The sequence below is a fragment of the Diabrotica virgifera genome, chromosome 2 (genome assembly GCF_917563875.1).
Source record: "Diabrotica virgifera virgifera chromosome 2, PGI_DIABVI_V3a".
NCBI lineage: Eukaryota > Metazoa > Arthropoda > Insecta > Coleoptera > Chrysomelidae > Diabrotica > Diabrotica virgifera.
The window spans coordinates 172038114-172061159 of NC_065444.1; the positions used below are offsets into that span (position 1 = coordinate 172038114).

General features: G+C 34.1%; 1 protein-coding gene across 12 annotated transcripts in view; it reads right to left on the bottom strand.

The window, feature by feature from the left end:
- Nucleotides 1-23046, bottom strand: part of LOC114331473 (transient receptor potential cation channel trpm) — a 1429758-nt gene that overhangs the window by 134416 nt on the left and 1272296 nt on the right. For all 12 annotated transcript variants that reach the window (XM_050642920.1, XM_050642916.1, XM_050642919.1 and 9 more), the window contains 3 exons: nt 20814-21000; nt 9691-9949; nt 2218-2389 (listed from right to left, as the gene is read on the bottom strand). In XM_050642920.1, the coding sequence (XP_050498877.1) occupies nt 2218-2389; nt 9691-9949; nt 20814-21000 (618 nt within the window). The remainder of the gene's footprint in view (nt 1-2217; nt 2390-9690; nt 9950-20813; nt 21001-23046) is intronic.

The window sequence follows — 23046 nt, forward strand, 5'->3', positions numbered from 1 at the left end:
GTAAAACTGTCAAAAAATAATATTTAAAGATTAAATACAATAGGAAGGTCTAAAGCCCCATTGAACCCCTCTGTATCCGCGCCTGTACCTAAGTATCAGAAACGACATGGGTATGTATGTAGGAGTTCCTATTGCAAATAATATATTATATTAACGATATGTAACGCGCCAAGGAAGTTCTTGGTGAAAGAAACATTAATAAAAATAAATCGCTTCCAAGATGAAGAACTCCATGGTTTTGTACAGAAGTGAAGGAAAAATGTAAAGAGAAGAAAAATGCTTACCTAAAATACATGTCAAGTAAAACACAAGAGGCATATGATAATTATAAGACTATAAGAAACGAAACACATTCAGTAGTAATAAGAATCAAAAATGATCACTGGGAACGGTTTTCGAAAGAAATGGAACATGATTTTTATGGTCTCCAAAAGGAAATATGGCGCTTTATAAGAGGTCAAAGAACGAAGGTAAAGGAACTAATAGAACCAAAACACATAGAAAAGGATACATGGATTGACTATCTAAAAAAGCTCTATGCAGAGGAAGAACAAATGATGCTAGAACCGGAAACACCAGAAATTACCACAAATGAAGATGTTAATACATCACACAGGAAGTGCACAGGAAGTACGAAAAACACTCGAAAAGCTGAAGAACAGAAAAGCTGCAGGTAAGGATGGAATACCAAACGAATTACTGAAATATTGTGGAGCAGCAATGACAGAAAAATTAACAACATTAATTAACAAAATCATAAAACACAATAAAATACCGGAAGAATGGAGAACGAGCGAACTAATTCTACTATTCAAAAAAGGAGATAAAAAGCAGCCACAAAACTACAGAGGTATAAACTTGTTAAATACTACCCTAAAACTTACAACTAAAATCTTACAAGACGTAATGAATCAGAGGATAAGTTTAGCAGATGAACAACAGGGTTTTCTTACTGGAAGATCGTATACAGATGCAATATTCGTCATAAAGCAAATTACTGAGAAATCACTAGAGTATAATAGACCAGAATTGACTTAAAGAAAGCATTTGACAGAATAAGACTCAAAGATGTAATCCATCTTCTGTATAATAGAGAAGTCCTTCTAGATATCATAAAAACTATTGAGAACATCTACCAAAACAACAAAATGGAAGTCAGAATAGATGGACAACTTACAGAACCTATAGATATAGACAGCGGAATAAGACAGGGAGACTCATTGAGTCCTATGCTTTTCAATTTAATCACGGATGAAATCATCAAAAACGTCAACAAAGGAAGAGGATATAGAATGGCAAGCAAAGAAGTAAAAATACTCTGCTACGCAGACGACGCAATATTGATAGCCCAAGATGAAGATGGTCTGCAAAGATTAGTCCACAGATTTAACATAAGAGCAAAAGAATTCAATATGACAATTTCATCTCAGAAAACCAAAATAATAGTAATCAGTAAAGAACCAATCAGATGCAAAATAGAAATTGATAGTAACAGTATTGAACAGGTAATGGAAGTAAAATACCTCGGAATTACATTGTCAAGTTACGGAGACCTAGACAAAGAAGTGAGAAATCAAGTACAAAAAGCAAATAGATTGGCAGGATGCCTTAATAACACTATATGGCGACACCGACATATTAACACTGAGATGAAGTCAAGAATTTATAAAGCCAGTGTAAGACCAATATTGACATATGCATCAGAAACAAGACCCGATACAGCCACAGCACAAAGACTACTGGAAACGGCAGAGATCAGAGTACTGAGAAGAATTACAGGAAATACACTGAGAGATCGAAAGAGGAGCGAAGATATTAGAAGACAATGTAACTAACGTACAGTGTATAAACGAATGGACAGTAAATAGAAAAAAAGAATGGAACAACCACATAACCAGAATGGGGGAGACACGTGTGGTCAAAATAGCAAGAGATAAATTACCAATCGGTAGAAGAAGTATCGGCCGACCGCGCAAAATATGGAGTGACAACCTTCCATAGAGGTATCAATCCGCCAATGAACAAGCAGAATTGCTTATAAAGAGGAAGAAGAAGAAGAAGAACGATATGTAACGTTTCTGAATTTTTCACATAAAATCATGAATCCATGTTTTTATTGAAGTTGAACTTTTAGGGCTTTTACTATTGTAGTAATTAATGTAAGTTTGTATAAACAAGTAAATAAGAGTATATAATGTGATTAGACAATAGACTTACCAGTAGTTCGTTAAAAGGATAATCAAATAAACACGGACTCGCTGCGCCTGGTATACATCCAGGTATGAGTCCCATTGCGCCTAAATTTCTACCTGAAGTATGCGCCATACTGTGTCCTTTGTTCATAATTTTTGCATAAATAGGCCTAAATTTTCTTCGTGTATATAGAGCCCTAGGAAAAAAAGGAATAAATATTATAGTATGATACGTTTTGTATACTAGTAATTGGCTTAATCATTGAAACTAATAACTGTTATTTGATTACACAAAACTTACACTAGCCCATGTTAATAAAGAGAAGCTAGCTTGGTGCGCAGTGGCAACATTCGGAAAGTAAGTGGGGAAAACTTGTGGGAATTCACAGAGCAGTGTTCTAACGTTGTAATATGCAAAAAGTTGTAAATCATCAAACGCGAAAACTAATTTATAACGTTTTAAAATTTACAAACAATGAAGCAGACAATGGATAATAATTGTTAATAGATTTAACGAAAGTGCAGGAACGTTTTGCTCGCTAAGCCTCTTAACTATAAAAAAATTGCTGGTAAAAGTTGTCAAGTTGATGCTGGAGAAAAAGTGTTTTCATCTCTCTCTCTCTCTCTCTCTCCTGTCGTTTCCCCATTACTGAGGATCGTGATTTCTTCCAATATTCCTAACAATGTTTCTCCCTTGGTCTCTATCTTCAGCTGCTCTAAGAGCTTCGCAGAATGAGTTTCCAGCTGAATGCTTTATTTGGTCAGACCATCTAGTTGGTGATCGTCCTCTTGATTTTCTCCCCGGAACGTTTCCAGAAACAATTAATCTCTCCAAACTATCGTCACCTCTGCGAACCACGTGACCAAAGAATTGCAGAATTCGTTGCAGACATATTGTGAATCGCCTTTTTTTAATATTGAGTTGGTTTAGAATGGAAACGTTTGTCCTATGAGTGAGCTGTCCAAGGTAGGCATGCGCAGCATTCTTCTCCAGTACCACATCTCAAAGGCATCAATTTTTTGGCTCTCGCATGCGCGAAGAGTCCAAGTCTCTGCTACGTATAGAAATATTGAGAATACAAGGGCATTCACCAGTCTCATCTTGATATTTTGAGAGATAGATCTGTCTTTTCAAACTTTAGTTAGGCGACTCATCGCATTTTTTGCCATACCAATACGTCTCCGAACTTCTGTTTCACAGTTACCATCGTTAGTTATACTAGACCCGAGATAGACAAAGGTGTTTACTATCTGGCATTCCTGTAATATGTTAGTCAGTTGAATAGTGTCAAATCTGTCGACCACCATTATTTTTGTCTTAGCTTTATTGATTTTCAGACCAACTTTATTGCTTTCGTACTCAACTCTTCGCAGAAGATCAAACATTTCTTGCTCATTTGCTGCTATAAGTGTAGTGTCATCAGTAAATCTTAAATTGGAGATTTTCCTACCAGCTACTGTTACTCCACCGGCCCATCCTTCTAAAACCATCCTCATGACATGTTCACCATAAATGTTAAATAAATCAGGAGACAACACGCATCCTTGTCTAACACCTCTCTCGGTCTTGAATTGGTTTGAGAACTTCTAATCTAGTCGTACTGTCGCTATATTAGACTGGTACAGATTTTTAATAAGTGTCACCAGGTGCATTGGTGCGCCCATTTCTATTAAAATTTACCAAAGATTTATCCAGCTTACACAATCAAATGCCTTTTGGTAGTCAACGAAGCATATAATCATAGGTACTTGAAATTCTCTAGACTTTTCAATGAGTTGTCTCAGGTTCAGGATTTGTTCCCTTGTACCTTTACCCTTTACAATCCCCGCTTGTTCCTGAGGTATTTGGTAATGTAGATAGGTTTTTAATCTGTTTTTGATGGTATGCAACAAGATTTTACTAGCATGTGTTATTAGTGACAGTGTGCGGTAGTTTTCACATCTGGTAGTAGTTCCTTTTTTGTGTAGTGGGATATAAATTGAGGTACACCAATCAGATGGCCATTTTCCTGAATTCCAAACAGCGACACAGATAAAATTGGTGATATGTAATCCTTTGTCACCTAGTAACTGTAGTATTTCACATGGTATTGAATCAATGCCTGGGGATTTATTTCTCTCTAGTGATTTAATTGCATCTTTGACTTCAGCGAGTAAGACAGTAGGTTCTCTAGGGTAGTCAGAAGGCCACTGATTTTCTGCTGATACCTCGTTATTTTTATATAGCTCGCCACAGTAGTTTCGCCACGTTTTCAACATTTCATCAGTATCGGTCTTTAAATTACCTTCCTTATCTATTACAGACCACGTTTGAAGTTTAAATTCTCTGGTAAGGAGTTTGATCTTCTGGAATAAGTGCCTCGGTTCATTTCGACAGCCATGTTCCTCTATCTCTCTGCATATTTGAGAGATGTAATCAGCTTTATCTTTGCGTCACTGTTTTCTGATTTCTCTCGATCTCGTTTTCATCTGCGCCAAAAAAAAAAGAATCATCATAATCAGTGGCATCAGAGCTCGTTGTGAGCCAAAGCCTTCTTCAGAGCAATCCTCCATTCACCCCTGTCTCTGGCAACTCTTCTACATGCTCTAACTACAATAGATTTTAAATCGTGCTCTAGGTTGCCTTGACACCAAAGTCTCGGTCTTCCACTGGCTCGTTGTCCCATCGGCTCTCTTCGGTCAAAAGCTTTTCTGGCTGTTGCACATTTCTCTAAGGCGTGCTACTTTAATGAATTTTACAATGCCAGGTTCCCCAAACTCAAAGTTCGAACGGCCGAGCCACACACCTTGCTCTTTTATTCCCCCATAGAACCTTCTTAGGATTTTTCATCATTAAAATTTCAATGTTTGCTGAGCAAATAGAGCAAACACAGCCGCAGTTTGTCTGAATGAAACAACATGGAGAAATAAAAATATTGGGAAAGAAATGAAAGACAGAATCTACAAAACAGTCATCAGACCAATAATAATATAAGCAGCAGAAACACGACCTGAGACAGAGAGAACAAAACAAATGCTAGAAACTACATATATGACAACACTTCGAAAAATCGATGGTAAAATACTATGAGGGAGAGCTAGAGATACGATGGAGACGCAAGGTGGAGAACATTAATAACTGGTTAAGAAACAGAAGATAGAATGGAACGACCACATAAGCCGAATGACAACAAATAGAGTAGTAAAGATGGCGAGAGACGGTTAGTGTAGTCCTAACCAGTGGGAAAATCACGAAAACGATGGAACAACAACTTACTGGAGGAACATTGACAAAAACAGACAAAGTCATGCCTACACAAAAAGAATAATAATATTAAGAAGAATATTGAGAATATATTATAAAGTCGATTATAATATAGTGACCTTTTTAAAGCACATAATGACATGACAGAGTGGAAGACTAAAATTCACCTTCAAACACCTGGTGAAAATAACATCCAAATTGAAACTATTCAGCCGGAGCCTGTTTCAAGGAGATTCGTTGAGTCCACTGTGGTTCTGTCTAGCTATGAACCCACTTTCTCAGCTATTGAACTCCACTGACGCAGATTTTAGCATCAAAAATAACAACAATTTGGTGGCGAAGCTTAATCATCTGTTGTATATGGATGATTTGAAATTAATGGCTTCCACTCGAAACCAACTAGATGCTAAATACTGTAGAATCCTTTTCTAATGATATTATTATGCACTTCCGACTAGACAAGTGCCGTGATTTAAATATAATCAGAGGAAAAGTACAGTCCGGGGGATTCGAACGATTCAGCAAAACATTAAATAGAAAATTCAATGAAATAGATAATACAACGGAAAGCACAGAAGATAAGATAGAATCCCCTAATAAAACGATAGACGACATTAAAGACAATTTTATGAAGAACGAAGAAGGTAAGAATAAGACATGGATGACGAAAGAGATTCTGCAACTAATGGAAGAAAGAAGGAAAAACAAGAACGATAACTCCATGTATAAAACATTACAACGAGAGATACAGAGAAAGATCAGAGAAGCCAAATAGAAAGAACTGGAGAAAAATGCCAAAAAATCGAAATTCTACAAAGTAAATACGATGACTTTAACGTGCATAAGAAGGTAAGAGAAATTATAGGCAAATGTAAAAACAGAAAAATAAGTAAACCTGTTAATGACAATGGAGTGAATGGAGAGATAATCGTGGACAAAGAGAGTATCGATAGTAACTGGAAAAATTACATAAGAAATTTATTTTTTGATGAAAGGGAGAACCAGTCCCCAATACCTACGGAAACAGGACCACCTATACCTACTAGTGGTAGAAATACGAGCAGCCATAACATCACAAAAAGAAGAGAGAGCTCCAGGACCAATCTGAAGTCCAATCTGAAGGAGAGTACAATCTGAATTTATTAAACTTCTTGATGATGAATCTTTAAGAATATATGTAAAATCTTCAATAATATCTATGACACAGGCAATATCCCAAAAGATTGGCTAGTTTCAGAATTTATTAGGTTACCAAAGAAACAGGGAGCAAAAAAGTGCGGAGAATATAGGCTAAGTCTATTGAGCCTAGTAATGTAAGAAGAGAATATTCTCAAGAGAATATTCTCAAGAGAATATTCTCGAGAATATTCTCGGCCAACTCTTCAGAGTTGCTTCGTAATTAATCGTGCTAAGACATAAAAAAAGAAAAATGAAAAACGGAAAATGTAGAATCCCGCTTTTCTAAGTAAACGCGAAACAATGAGTAATTTAACTATGGAAATATTGCTAGACAATTATTTGTTTAAGAATTTTACAAGAATGTCAAGTGATTTCGAACTATTAATAAATATGATAGGGCCAAGAATAGAGAAGAAAAATCAAACATGAGAAACGCAATACCAATCTCAACAAGATTAGCAATTGTTATTTATATATAGGTACTAGGTACTAACAGTTTTAGTTTAATGTATTTATTCAGGGTGCACTACTCTTCCATTTGTCTCATCGTTCCAGAAGTATGCCAAGTTCCACAACTCTGGACTTAAATGTACTACACTAATAAACCTTATTGTGATTTTATTTGACCACGTATTCATCTTTTCTTTGTATGTTTTGACAAAACCAAATTAAATTTCAACAGAGTACAGGAAATAAAGAGGAAATACAGAGCAACATGCAAAATTTTCCACAGCAGTTCGACTTTATCGGCAACGCATCAGGCACTGCAATAGTGTTCAAATACCAGTAAGATTTCGGCCACATGACTCAGCCAAACGGCGATATTTTCATTATATGGCTGTAATGTTGCCAGAAACATACCAAATATATTATATTTTCGGCAATATATTGCTTCAAAAACTAGCCCGTCTAAATGCCCCTTGATCTGACGACTCGTGAAAAATAAAATTCCACAACTTCTCATCAGTACATTGAAATGCAGAATGTAGATGACCAGGATGAGCTAATGATAGAAATAGATTCTGAACCTAAGGCCTCATGTTTTCTGATTAAATCACCACATCCAGTACTTCCATTATTAAATTTGTTGTTAAGAAGAAACTTTCATTTTTTTATCAAATAAATTTTGTGTTCTCTGTTGTTTTTGTATTTTGTTTATAAATAAAGAACACTGTTTAGTCTCATAATTTTGTATATAATTTGGTGATTCTTAATACCCTATTTCATCTTCAACAATATCCCTAAGTGCGTCACAGGTTTTATTCTCAGAAAATTCTCAATATCGAGAATATTCTCGAGAATATTCTCTGGTTTTTCATTCTCGAGAATGTTCTAACACTAAAAACATTATATGTTAACATTATATGTTAACATGTAAACATTATTATTTCATACATTAAAACATTTTCTTAAAATTATACATCGCAGAATATACAAGCTATGCGAAGAGAGAATACAAGACACACAGTTTGAATTCATGAAAGGCGTAGGTAGAAGAGATGCACTGTTTAGTCTACAGGTATTATTTCAAAGATGCAGAAATATGACTTGCGATATTTACACCTGCTTTGTGGACTACCAAAATGCATTTGATACAGTTTAACACCGAAAAATGATATATGTTCTAACAAAAGCCCAAATGGATGATAAAGACCGGCGTACTGGAACCAATCAGCCACAATAAGAACAAATCTTGGAGATGAACCAACGGAAGCCATCCAGATTCTACGAGGCGATAGACAAGGATGTATACTTTCACCTATATTATTTAACCTATATTCAGAGGAAATATTTAGTGAAGCCTTGGAAAATTGTGAACATGGAATACTCCTAAATGGAGAACGCCTAAACAACATCCGCTATGCAGACGACACCGTTATTTTTGGAAATGATGAAAAATGATGGATGTTCTAACAATAGCCCAAATGGATGATAAAGACCGGCGTACTGGAACCAATCAGCCACAATAAGAACAAATCTTGGAGATGAACCAACGGAAGCCATCCAGATTCTACGAGGCGATAGACAAGGATGTATACTTTCACCTATATTATTTAACCTATATCCAGAGGAAATATTTAGTGAAGCCTTGGAAAATTGTGAACATGGAATACTCCTAAATGGAAAACGCCTAAACAACATCCGCTATGCAGACGACACCGTTATTTTTGCAGACAGTTTGAACAGTTTACATCAACTAATAACCAAAGTAAACGAAGTAAGTGAAAGATTTGGACTACAAGTAAATATATCAAAAACTAAATTTATGGTCATCAGCAAAAATAAAATTAGAGACACCCAACTGCTTATCAAGAATACACCAGTGGACCGAGTAAAACAGTATACCTATCTTGGAACAATAGTAAATGAACAATGGGATTGCTCACAAGAAATAAAATGTAGAATAGAGAAGGCTAGGACTGCATTAAATATCATGGCCAAACTTTTTAAAAGCCACAACCTTAATCTGGAGATAAAAGTAAGGTTCCTACGATGTTATATCTTCTCAATATTATACTACGGAGTTGAATCCTGGATACTCAAAGAAGCGATGGAGAAAAAACTTGAAGCCTTCGAGACGTGGCTATACAGGCCAATCCTAAGGATATCATGGACGGACAAGATAACCAACGAGACCGTAATACGAAGAATGGGGAAATAACGAGAGGTGATGTATACCATTAAAAGGAGAAAGTTAGAATATCTCGGACACATAATCTTCTTTTCTTCCAGATTCTTTTTATTTATCTTCAGTTTTATCTTTCTCAGTTTATTTCGAGACAATTGCCCTAGCTATCCACTTAAAAATAGTAAAAAATATCTTTAGTGTCTAATTTGGCGTCTTTGGTATTATACTCAAAGTCACTGAACAAAAAATCTCAAAAAAATATGGGGAACTAATACAACGTAGCCAAACTTAGACGTATGAATTAGCCAAACTTCTGAAGAATCTCGGACCTACATTTACCTACGAGACAACTATAGAAGAAAGGTTACGTTAACAATTAAATTTATAATTCAAGTTTACTAGGTGTAACGACTAGGATATGTTAAAATTCTTATACAATTTCTTACCTATAAGCTCCACCCATTAATTTATTTATCACCAATCCAATATCGTGTAAAGTATATATGTAACCCGGTGGAATGTGAGGGCGTACGTCCCTGAGTATATATCCTAATGTATTGCTAGGTCCTTGTTTGGAGTTGTACAAGTTTTCGAGCCGAGGTATTGTCAAAAATTTTCTCATGCTGACACCATTTTCTAAGAGTAATTTTACAAAATCGCATCGGTCGTGCTCGAGGGCTTTTATCATCGCATCTTCTAGGGCTCCTGAACTCAAAATAAATTATTATGTTAGGATTATGCAAATCAGAATCGAGAAACGATTTTAGAATTTAGCGTTACATTTTAAAAAGAATGCAAATCTTGTATTAAAAGCAAATATATGGCGAAAAGTTTTAAAGAATGATTAAACTGAACACTACTGAAATATTGTTTTAACAATAATAAATTAAAAGGGAACATCCCAGCAGTTATCTGTTACTCCAGTCAATGAGAGCAGAAATAGGATATTACCTCCGATTTCTATCCTAATGCATAAATTTTGTTGAAATTTTTGGAATAGGCTCTATTTAACTCCTAATTCAAAGTCTAACCTATGCCAATATATTATTATTTTTAGGGGCGAAAACTACCCCTTATTTCAAAAATTAAATAAAACTAGTTGTTACGTCAATTAAAGTACTTTTTAGGCTTTAGTAGAATTTTATAAAGTTAAATAAAGGTCTTTTTATACTATAAGACATTATTGTTGGTTGTCTGAATAATTTAACCCTTATAAACCAGCCCCTATGATAATATAATGTATAAAAAAGTGATTTACTAATATTTTTCATTAATTTAATATCTATTTTAACTCCTTCCATAGGGTGATGCAGCCGTGTGCATCATGCTTGACTGTCCGCTAGTGATGTCGATTATAGTTACTTTCGAGTATTCGTTACAAATCGTTACTTTTGTATAAAGTAATTAATCATTTACAGTATTCGTTACTTTGATTACTTGTGTTACTTTTGTATTTGAGTACCGGTAATCATATCGAGAATCGCATTTCTCAGTATTTCAGTATAAGATCCGATAATATAACAACGACCTTCACCGATCTATTTAACGGATAGAAATTAAATGATATGTAATCTATTATGTTAAAAATTATTAAAAACAAAGGGTGCCAGACATAATTTTGTCCAGACTAATTAATAATTAAAAATGAATTTTTTTTATAAATTCTACTAATTTTTTTGGCCCGGGCAGATATTATTTTAGATTATTGGATCATAACAATAAAATGCACATAGACCAAGGCATTTAGGAAAAAATAAATGATTTTTAGAGAAATAGTGAAACAGGAAAAAGTTTTCAATAGAAAAATGGGTGTAAATGCATAATTGCAGTATAAAATGCATCCAAAAGTACATCTCTCTCTTCAATCGTGACCCCCCGGAGGGAGTGTAGTGGTCGACGTGATGTCGTGTATTGTCCGTCTCCAAAGATCTCTGTCTCTGGCCATTTCTTTTAACTCATGCATAGGTCTTTTGCATATTCCTCTAATCTGATCGATCCATCTTGTTGGGGATCTTCCTCGTGATCTTCGGCTTTCCACCTTTCCTTGTATAATGAGTCTTTCCATGTTTTCTGTGTTGGCTCTCATAACATGTCCAAAGTATTTTAATTGTTGGAGATCGACTTTACCGGAGAGCCGTTGGCTAACTTTTAGCTCTCTTAAAATCGAATTATTTGTTCTATGGTCGGTCCAAGGAATTCGTAGCATTCGTCTCCAACAGAACATTTCAGTGGCGTCTATCTTTCTTCTTTCCGAATTTCTCAGGGTCCAAGATTCACATCCGTAAGTCAGTATTGGGAATATTAAGCAGTTGATCAACCTCATCTTTAATGCTCTTGAAATTTGACAGTCCTTCCATATTGTGGTCATTTTTGCTGTGGCGACTTTTGCTAGATCACATCTACGTTTTATTTCCTCCTGTAGTGACCCTGTGTTCCCAAAAGTACATAAACATGTCAAAATGAGTATATTAAGGGTCCGATTTTGTTATTTGGGGGTTTTGGGATCACTGAACACGAGTACGCAATCAGAACCAACCTCCGAATCACCTGGTGCCCAGGGTTACTGCTGTTACGTCATCTATAGTTTCGAGGGTTTTGGCACTTAACTGATGCAATCAAATTACTCGATGGTTTTTGGAATTGCTGAACACGAATACGTCAATAGTGTGTATTTATTATTAAAATCTAATGTGTTGTATTTTTATTTTCAAAGGAACTAACATTTGTGAAATTCTGTGAATTATCTACCTCGACAAATCGTATAGACATCTGTTTTTGGGTGCATGCTTTGTTAAATAATATTCTTCAGCGTTCTTCTAGCCTTCTGTTTCAGCTACTTCTCAGCGCCCTGTAATCCTGTACCTAAAACTCTTCATAGACTTCGCCCTTCATAGATAAAATTTTAGTTAACTACTGATACCGAACACTCGTGGAATACCGGTCCGACTCCGATATCAACCGATTGTAGATACAATACTCAAAATAGGTACTCCCTCTGATACGATTGGTACGAAGTAATCAAAGTAACGATTTGCCTCTCTGTATGGTAATCGTTACTTTCTGTATTCGTAAGTAACGAGTACTTTGTAACGAATAGTTACTTTTTCAACATCACTACTGTCCGCTACGAACGCGATGCGACGTACGGTGATGCACACGGGTGCATCATGAGTTTGTGTTCACCATATACGGCGGCGCAATCGTATGCATCATATTATGATTGGTTATTTCATTATATTTATATATCATATCATCATATTATGATCATCAAGTAATTTTTGTTCGATCCGAATGTCGTTATTCAAATCTAGAGGTGGGAAAACCCACCTTTAATTAGTTGTGGTGTAGTGTGATAATGTATTTTAACCGATAACGGTCATCCACTCAGTAAGCGCGCGAATCCGTATATAGGTGCGACTTGCCGTATGACGGTCCGGCGCGAAGGGGTTAAATCAATTTTATATCGGTATCAGTTATTTTTCGCTTTTTCATATTTTAGCCCTTAAAAACAACCCTAACCTAAAAAAATAAAATTTTTGTCAAAAAACCCTACATTCTTGCACTGAATCATTTTTTCGTATCTCTTATCTTTCGAGTTACACGGAGAAAAAGGCAGATTTTTAAGAAAATTTAAAAATGTTCTATAATCTGATCTAATTTTTTATAGATCTTTTTGAATACACAAAATAAAAGATATTGTAGAAGGAAAATGATGTATTAAAATTCTGGTGCATGCGGGGTTAAAAAATCTACTGCTCATTTTTTCTTAAAATACATGAGTGATCAATATTTTTTGTGCCGTATCTCGCTTAGTTTGTGCTCATTTTAAAGGTCTTTTCAAGCACTAGAAAAAGTGTTCCCAGCATTATACCCGTAAAGTCGATCATTTTTCTGATATTTCAAGTTGAATCCACCCATTCGAGCATTCACAAAAAAGTCTCCTTTGACCTACCATATCTCGCTTTGTATTAAAACTAAAATATTTCTGAAAAAGCAAATCTCTATTTTTTACTCGCAAAGTTACTCGTAAAAAACGGCAAATCTGCAATCACGAATAACTCAAAAAGTATTGAGTTTCCAAAACAAATTATAGAACATTTTTTGCTTACAATTAGGTCCTCTAATGACTCACGAGGTTAGTTATATTGACCAAATAAATTTCTAGCTCCGAGGAGGGGTGGGAACCACTCTAAGGTAAAAGCATATTTTGGCATACGGTAGACTTTGTTTCGTGAGCTATTCCCTACTTACTCTGAAAATATCAAGTACAAATTGGTGAATAAGAACGGAATTCGGAGTCAAATACCCTCATTGACTACACTATGTATACCTACTATAGTTTAATTAAATAAACTTACAATGAAGTAAAAAACTTCTAATGTATGATGGTATATTTTTTATTAAAAAAAAATTAAAATCATCCAAATAGATTACAAATCTTTAGAACGGTTTTGATCCAGTCGGACCATCATCAGTGAAACATCCTGATAGGAGTTAAAACTAGACAGATTTTTGGTTACTAACCTTTAAATTATATGGTAATATGATTAAATTGTAAAATTAGGATGACACGAAGTAGATCCCTTTAAGAGAATAGTTTAACGTCGGAGTCCTGGAGATAGGTTTAGAAATCACATAGATTACATCCTCACCAATATTCGCTGGAGATCGTCAATTCAAACAGTCAGATCATATTCAGGGGCGATATGCGGATCCGATCATACTCTCCTCGTAGCTAAAGTAAAGCTTAAACTTTAAGCGCCCAACAAACGAAGGGAGACAACAAGGATATAACTAAGAAAGAAGGGCGACCTTCTCCAGGAAGTACATAAAATGATGCCCTCTATTCATAACGGAACATCACAAGAAATATGAGAGACTGTTAAATATTGTATAACAACACCAATTGATCGCCCAATGATAAATAATTCTGTAAAACGGAAACACTAGATAGCAGATGAAACCTTTAAAATCATTGAGAATAGAAGAAATCTTTGTCAAAGTGGTGTACATAGTGAAAGGGAAAACGCTAGTTTAAGAAACCTTAATAAAGAAATAAAACGAAGATGCACGGCCGACAAAAAACGGTACTAACAAAGTATATGTAAAGTGCTTGATACAATTTCAAACGAATTTCATCCAGAATGGGGTGCCAGACAAGGATGTATACTATCTCCACAATTATTTAATATAAGTGGAGCATATTATGAGAAGAGCACTTGAAGAATGGGAAAAGGGCATCTCAATAAATGGTCATAAAATAAACAACCTACGTTTCGCAGATGGCACGGCCCTTCTTGCAAATAGTCAAGCAGAGCTGATTGATCTTATATGACTGGGCGGAAACGAAAGCCAAATATTTGGTCTGCAATTAAACATATCAAAGGCAAAAATTATGATTAGAGACTGGAAAATATGCACTAAAAAATGTCTAAAATATGCATGCAATATGCATTTTAAAACAAGCTGAATATGCACAATTAACATGCAAATATGCATTTATATATGCACTTATTTTTATATGAATAATTTTATGGTTTACGTTAAATACATAAATAAATAAAAAATAATAAAAATAAATAAATAGGTTTGAATTTAAACCAAATTGTATTATTATTTCTTAATATATTTTTTTAACTTCAGGTTTTGTGACAAATAAAACGGCAAAATATTTTATTTTGACCACAAGATAAATAAGAGTACAATAAAATAAATGTACATATTTTTATTGTTACAATATTGATTCATATTTTCTAAACTAATATTATAAAAAGAGTACAATAAAACAAATTTACATATTTTTATTGTTACAATAAATAATCATATATTGATTCATATTTTCTAAACTAATATTATGTCTTCTATCTGTTAATATTTGTTTATAGGCAGAAAAAGATCTCTCAACGTCACAAGATGTAATTGGGGCATATTTAAACTTTGCTATTAGAGACGGATCCATATTAATATTTTCATCGAAGTTTCCAAAATTGATTATATTATTTATTGAACGCAATAAAGTGAAACCCTCATTTTTGTTTAAAACGTCATCAAGTTTATCTTTAATTTTTACTCCAATTTCCCCATTCAGATTTGTTATTTTCTGTTTAACCGAATCAACAATAGACATACTATTGTGAAGACATAAATTTTGAGCCTCTAATTTTGTAATTGAACTTTCAATGATATCGAAATTCGATTTTATATACAACAATTGATTTTTAATAGACTTTTCTTTAAAAATATTTTGACAGTTATCAATAGCGGTACAAGTCGGATCAAAACTTGAAATAACGCTTTTGATGTCGTCGTAGTGTTCAGATAAAAATATAGCACTTTTAAGCCAAGTTCCCCATCTGGTTAATACTGGTTCTGGTGGTAAAGGAATATCGGGAAGCATCTCCCTATATACCTGTACACGTAGTGGTGCTTTCAGAAATACTTTTTTTACATTATTTATTAAGGTGTTTACATTGGGAAATTCAATTCTAACTTTCTCTGCAACTCTGTTTAGGCCGTGCGCCAAACATGTACAGTGAATTAAATTAGGGAAAAAGATTTTAAGATTGGATGCAGCTTTCATCATATATGAGGCGGCATCACTAAGCATTAATAATATTTTTTCAAATGGTACTTGATCAGGTAAAAAAAAATTTGTTAGGGATTCGTTAACAAATCTAGCTATTGTAGCATAGTTTGTTTTTTCCAAACATTTTACACTAATTAAGTATGAGTTTTTAAAATCGCCAGAGTCGTTAAGAACTCCAACAATTAGATTCGCAATTTGTCGACCCTTTGTATCCGTTGTTTCGTCGACGGAAATCCAAAGATAATCGGCTTTTAACTGATTTTTAATACTCGTCATCACATCTTTGTAACATGCACTGACATATTTTTTCCGAAGAGTTGAAGAACTTGGTATTTGAGCTGGTTTATCTTTAATCTTGCAATAAGTTTTTAAAAAGTTTTGACACGATTTATGTTCTAACTTGTGCAGAGGGATATTGCAGTTCAAAAAAAAATGGCATAAATCCTTTGCAAAGGTTTCTTGCCCAACTGACGTATTCTGAATCTGCAAACTGTTCTGTAGAATCTGCTGGCGAGGTTTATTATCATTTTTTGATAGCTTAGTTTGGTGAAGTGAAGTTTTTATGTGTTGAACTACTTGGAATTTCTTTTGACATGGAATCTGGAATATAATGATAATGATGTTTTAGATGTTTTCGTAAATAGATACCTACATTAAAATGATCAAACTTTTTAAACCTCCCCCAATTTTTTTTTATTTCTCAAAGTGAAATTGAAATCGTCAAACAATAAAGTACAGTCAGTGTACCGTAGTATACAGGGTGGGCCACTCTCAACACCTCGCTCTGTATAAGCCAAACCGTTGCGAACTTTAAAAAACAGTTTTTGAAGAAATGGGACGGTTTGTCATTTTAGAATAGACAGACACATAGATGTGCAAAGAAGTTTGATAAGTTTAAAAATCTATTGAAGTGGAGAACTTACCTTTTTATCACAAATGGTGCAAAACATACTTTCACTGTCGATAACTTTTAGATGATTGTTACTTCCAATCCAACTTCTGAGAAGACTTGATTTTTCCCTTGCTACTTTAGGCATTTTCACAATAATAATAAAATGATTTTTTTACACAGTATAGTCAATAACTTGCAATCACAAAAGTTGAATAATCGGCGATTGATTTAAGACTAACCATTCATAAAATAAAATAATCTATCCTACCCTTAAAACAGTGTTGCCAACTCGACCAATATAGTATTTGCCAAACCTCACAAGAATGATGGAATGATCAGTTCAACAGTAGGTATTCCATTATCAACTAATAAAAAATCCCTATAGCAAGCATAACCCAGTACAGATAAATTATTTGTTTTAAAAAATGCTGAAACATGATCCTGTAGTTAATAGTAATCTCATGGTCCACAGACATAAGTACTAATATAAACATTATTGAAGGCGAAGGGATTTGCTGATGTAGGTGTGTATGTGTGAATGGTTAAACATTTTTTGTTAGGAATCAGATTTGACTCACTGATATCAGTTTCAAGTTCCTGTGAGAGAGTTCCTAAGTTGTTTTAGTAATTGTAAGGCCAACATAAAAATTTGTTCTGAATTAGAAGATTTTCGATTTTTACTAAATAATTTTTATATTATTTAATATGCTAGAAAATATGCTATATGCTAAACAAGAAATAAATAAGCTAAACAACACAAAAATATGCCAAATCTAGCATAAAATAAGCTAAATTGGCAACGCTGCCTTAAAATTTCGTTTTGGTTGGTTTTCCCAGAATAATTCATAGTTGGCCGACACCAGCAGAAAGTACAGGTAATATTTGTAATGTTATTCAAAATATAATCGGTATTTACTTAGGTAATTTGTAAATTCTGAGAAGTCTATAAATCTTAAATATCCGGATAATGATACCTGCAGCTATAAATAACGCCCATTATGTTTATGGGTACAACAACAAAGGAGCTTAACAGCAAAATATTTACTTTCACATTTTATTTTAATGGATGTTGATGTTACTAATATATACCTTATTTTTAAATGGGGTAGAGTAAATTCCCATCAAAATATGCATTTATATGCTCTTAAATCTCCAAATATGCAAGGCATATGCATTTATGAAAAACATGAGAAATATGCAGCATATATATGCATATGCATTTTGCATATAATCCAGTCTTTAATTATGATAGAGGATATACTACATAACAATCATAGCAATCATAACAGTCAACAAATACAATTGACCGGTTTGAGGATGTGAGCTCATACTTACATTTCTGTCAAATTTCAAAACCATTAGAGATGCTATTGATCAACTGCTTAATAGGAGATTTGAATCACACTTTCTTTGAGTGCACAAAATACATTTCATACACCTATAATTTAATCGAAGATTTAATAATAGTCTAAGATACGATATAAGGTCAATTTGCACCGATCTGTTTAATGCATAAAAATTATTGGATATGTAATTTAGCATGTTAACAATTACAAAAAACAAGGGTTGCCCGATCTAATCTTGTTCTAACTATAATTAATTAATAATTAAAAATGACATTTTTTATAAATAAATAAAAATTCTACCTGGGCAGGTCTTATTTCAGATTTTTTAGGTCATTCTAAACAAAAAAGGTCTTTTGTAATTTTTCTCTAAAGTTGATCGTTTTCTAATTATAAACAATTTAAAACTGAAAAAAGAACGAAATATGACGATTTTTAAGACTCAAAAACATAAGCATAAAATATCATTTTTGAAATTACGAAGCACCTAAGTTCTTGATAAGTCTTTTGGACTTATTTCATTCTGAAACATTGTTTTTTAGTTGTTAATGCCCGTCTCCCCATAATAAACCTTCCTCATTAACAATTAAAAAAATATGTTTTAGATTATAACATGCCTAAAATTCTTATCGAGACCTGATAGAAAAAGGTTTGAACTTGAATTCATGTACTTGATGATTACAAAAATGATATTTTTTACTTGCATTTTTGAGCCTTGAAAATTGTCATCTTTCGTTCTTTTTTCAGATTTAAATTGTTTATAACTCGAAAACGATCAACTTTAGAGAAAAATTACAAAAGACCTTTTTTGTTTAGAATGATCCAAAAAATCCGAAATAATATCTGCCCGGGTCGAATTTTTTTTAATTCATAAAAAAATGTAATTTTTTAATTAATTATAGTTAGAACAAGATTAGATCGGGCAACCCTTGTTTTTTGTAATTGTTAACATGCTAAATTACATATCCAATAATTTTTATCCATTAAACAGATCGGTGCAAATCGACCTTATATCGGATCCTCTACTATAAAATGTAATGTTTTTCCACCTTTCAATAATTCTATCTATTGTCTCTAAACAGCAAAAATATTATATGAGTGTCTAATGTGTCTAATAAAATTTATCTGTGAAAATAACATTAATCTTTAAACTTATTAATCCTATTAATTGATATATGTACGTATATTTATGAATAATGGAAACATGTGGTGAGCAACTTGAAAAGTCCATAGCGGGCCAGCTGCAGCTTTTGAAGGACCTCATTGCCTTATTTATACATGAACATGAATTTAAAAAAGTTGTGACTGACTAATTGACATCCAGTCTATGCCTAAATAAAAAAAAAACTGCTTAATATTCTCAATACTGTCCTACATATGTGAATCTTGGACCCTGAGAAAGAAGAAAGATAGACGCCACTAAAATGTTCTGTTGAAGACGAATGTTACGAATTCCTTGGACCGACCGTAGGATAAATAATTCAATTTTAAGAGAGCTACAAGTTAGCCAACGACTCTCCAGTAAAGTCCATCTCCAACAATTAAAATACTTTGGATATCTTATGAGAGCAAACACAGAAAACATGGAAAGACTCATTATACAAGGAAAGGTGGAAGGCCGAAGATCACGAGGAAAATCCCCAACAAGATGGATCGATCAAATTACAGGAATATGCAAAAAACCTATGCATGAGTTAAAAGAAATGACCAACGACAGATATCTTTGGGGACGAACACCATCACGTCGACTACTACACCCCCTCCGGGGGTCAGGATTGAAGAGGGACATATACCTGCTCGAAAACTGGATATGGACAGTTCGTCCGATGAGTGATAAAAATTAACTCAATTTTGGGTTGTCTCACTCTGTGAATCCTTTAACATTGATCTGGTGTCATCTGGTTGTCATAAATAAGTGTGTAGTTAAATGCCTTTCTGGTCCACATCAATTAAAGCTCAGTTGTTCAGATAACATAAATCGCACAATCAGTGATTCGACCATAAGTTATTTACAATAATAACGCGACCTATTCTAAAGTAAATACTTGCTCACTACAATAATAATAATTCTTTCTCGCCCGATTTAATGTTTATATACACCTTTAAATATTAATAAACATGACAATTCAATGTTACTCGCGGTTATTGAATTCAAGAACAGATACTACATCGATTAATGACTTTGATGAGGTTTAAACATATTTTATACAGAATGTCCCATTTATATTACATGGTGTCATCTTAATTTTACAATTTAATAATATAAGCAGGTAATTTAAAGGTTATAATAACCAAGAATCTGGCTAGTTTCAAACTACTATCAGGATGTTTCGCTTTTTGATGATGGTCCGACTGGATCGAAAACGTTCTGAAGATTTGTAATCCACTTGTAATCCACTTGAATAAAAAATAGCATCATACATTAGAAGTTTTTTTATTTCATTGTAAGTTTGTTTTAATAACTGTTTAAATAACATAATTGTTTTTTTGTTTGTTTGGTAGTTCTAGAAAATGTTTTTCGAGCGGCTACCATAAAGAATAATAATTAGACTAATAAGACATTTTTTGGATATTTTGGTTACTTAAGATGTTTTTGATCTTTCTTAGTGTTATTTGAAAATATCATCGATTTTCAGTAACAGTATATTTTTCACAAATAAAAGAATATGGGACAACCGGTGTAGATTTTCTTATATCAATAGAATAATCATTTTGTATGTATCATGGTCAAGCTTCATTATAACATACCTGGAGGCCATTCTTGTCCATAAACAAAAATTTCTGATCTAGCTATATCAGCACGATTCCACGTCAATGCCAGACTCAGTTGTTCGGTCGGCGAGAGATGTTGAGATTTAAATAAAGCTGTTAAAATTATTTGGTCCAGTTCTTGGGGTTTTTGGTCATATTTATCTGCTATTCGAAATACTGTTATCTAAAATAGAAACACCATAAACAATATCATATTTTCATAAAATAAAATAAATTTAATTGAGCACATCAAGTCACACTAATTGCAGAAATAGACTTCGCACTGAAATTTCGTTATACGAGCGAATAATGAATATGTCGTGCATGTTCACACATGTTTATTACAACTATCTACAAAACTGGGAAATACATACAACGGACAATATACACTGTTCAACAAATTAAGAGAAAATTTCTCTTGGTTAATTATTATTAATGATATCATCCATAATAGTCATCTTGTTAAGGCTGAGGCTTTCAAAAGCTCACTCCAGCAGCCTTCATCTTACCCGACAGCCTCAACTTTAATGAGCGACACAGACGTAATACCGAGATAAGAGTGGAAGAAATACTCCGTACTCCCCTCCAGTACATTGTAGCCCACCCTCACCCGGTGGTGACTCCTGTGCAGGAGGAAACCGTCATGCGATGTGTAATATTGTAAAAACACATATCTACTGGCCCTGATGGTATCCACAGAAGATGCGTCAAAAAACTTTCAGAGGGTATTATCCCGCTGGTGACCAAAACAATCAATGCTTGCCCTAAATTGAACTACTTTACAACCTCATGGAAAGTAGCCAACACAGTCATGATGCCTAAACCATGGAAATCCCCTAACAGCACAGAATCCTATAGACCAATTCTCTTCTTAACACTCTAGGTAAAGTCTCAGAGAGGATCCTTAAGAAAGACTCGTAGAATTCCTAGATACTAACCACATTATGTATTTCCAAATTTCAATATGGATTCAGAGCTGAACCCTCCACAAACAATAACAATGCATTGATTGAAGCCGCCTCCTACATTTCCCAAGCTAACAATGAGCATCACAGATACGCAGTCAGCATATTTTTTGATGTCCAGAGGGTATTCGATCAGATCCGGTATTCAGGCATGATTGAAAAACTTTACCGGTCTGAACTGCCAATAACGTTCATCAAAATCATGCATTCATATCCCTCAAATCGGACACAACGCGTCAGTCGCCAACCAAATATCCACACCATTCACTCTGCTAGCAGAAGTCCCACTAGGTTCAATATTAGCTCCTATATGGTCCTATAGCTCCTACAATAGTGACGTCCCTCGCCCCATTAATTGGATCGAGTCTATCCTACTATATGCTGATGATACTGCCCTTACTGTGGGCACGCCATACGGTACGCTGAGAGATCCTTCTGTTTTCGATAGGGCTCAAACACTACTCCACAAAATGGTAAATTGGTGTAATAAATGGAGAGTTACACTCAATCCAACCAAAACACAAATTATTGACTTCAGACATCCTAATTGCACCACAAACGAACGGATTAAAATAACCCTTAGGGAGAAATACTAGAATTTCGTTTATCGATGCTCTATTTGGGAGCTCCTTTTAGCAGGACTCTCTCTATTGGAACACATATATCCAAAACACCCTAAACAGAGTAAGGAATAGAGCCAAACTTGGAGCGTTGTCTGGAAGGTTTGGAAGGACATCCAGTGAAACTCTCATACACACCTACAAGACCTATACAGGGTGTCCAGAAACTCTACCGACAAACAAAGATAGGAGATTCTTCAGATAATTTTAAGACAATTTAACTCCATTCACTTAGTCCGAAAATGCTTCCTAAGGGAGCTAGAACTATTTGAAGACGGCGTCTTGTAATGAGTTTTTCTTAAATACCTCCAGAACGCTTCTATTTAGAAAAACAAAAATTGGTACGCGTATTTATCTTCCAGAGATAAATCTATTCCATCCATTGCGAACTTTTAGTACCGATCATAGGCGTCCATTTTGGGTAGGGCAACGGATATTTTATCGCATAACTTTTTTGTCTTTAATTTTTAAGAATTTTCGGCTTTGAATTATTAAATTGTGAGGTATTCTAGTACTAAAATGTACTCTTGCTTTAAGTCGATAGAATACACCGTTTTCTAGAAAAATCGATTTGAAAATTTTTCGTTCCTTAAATAAAAAAAAATTTCAAAAAAAACCTATTTAGAAAGACGAAAACTAGTACAT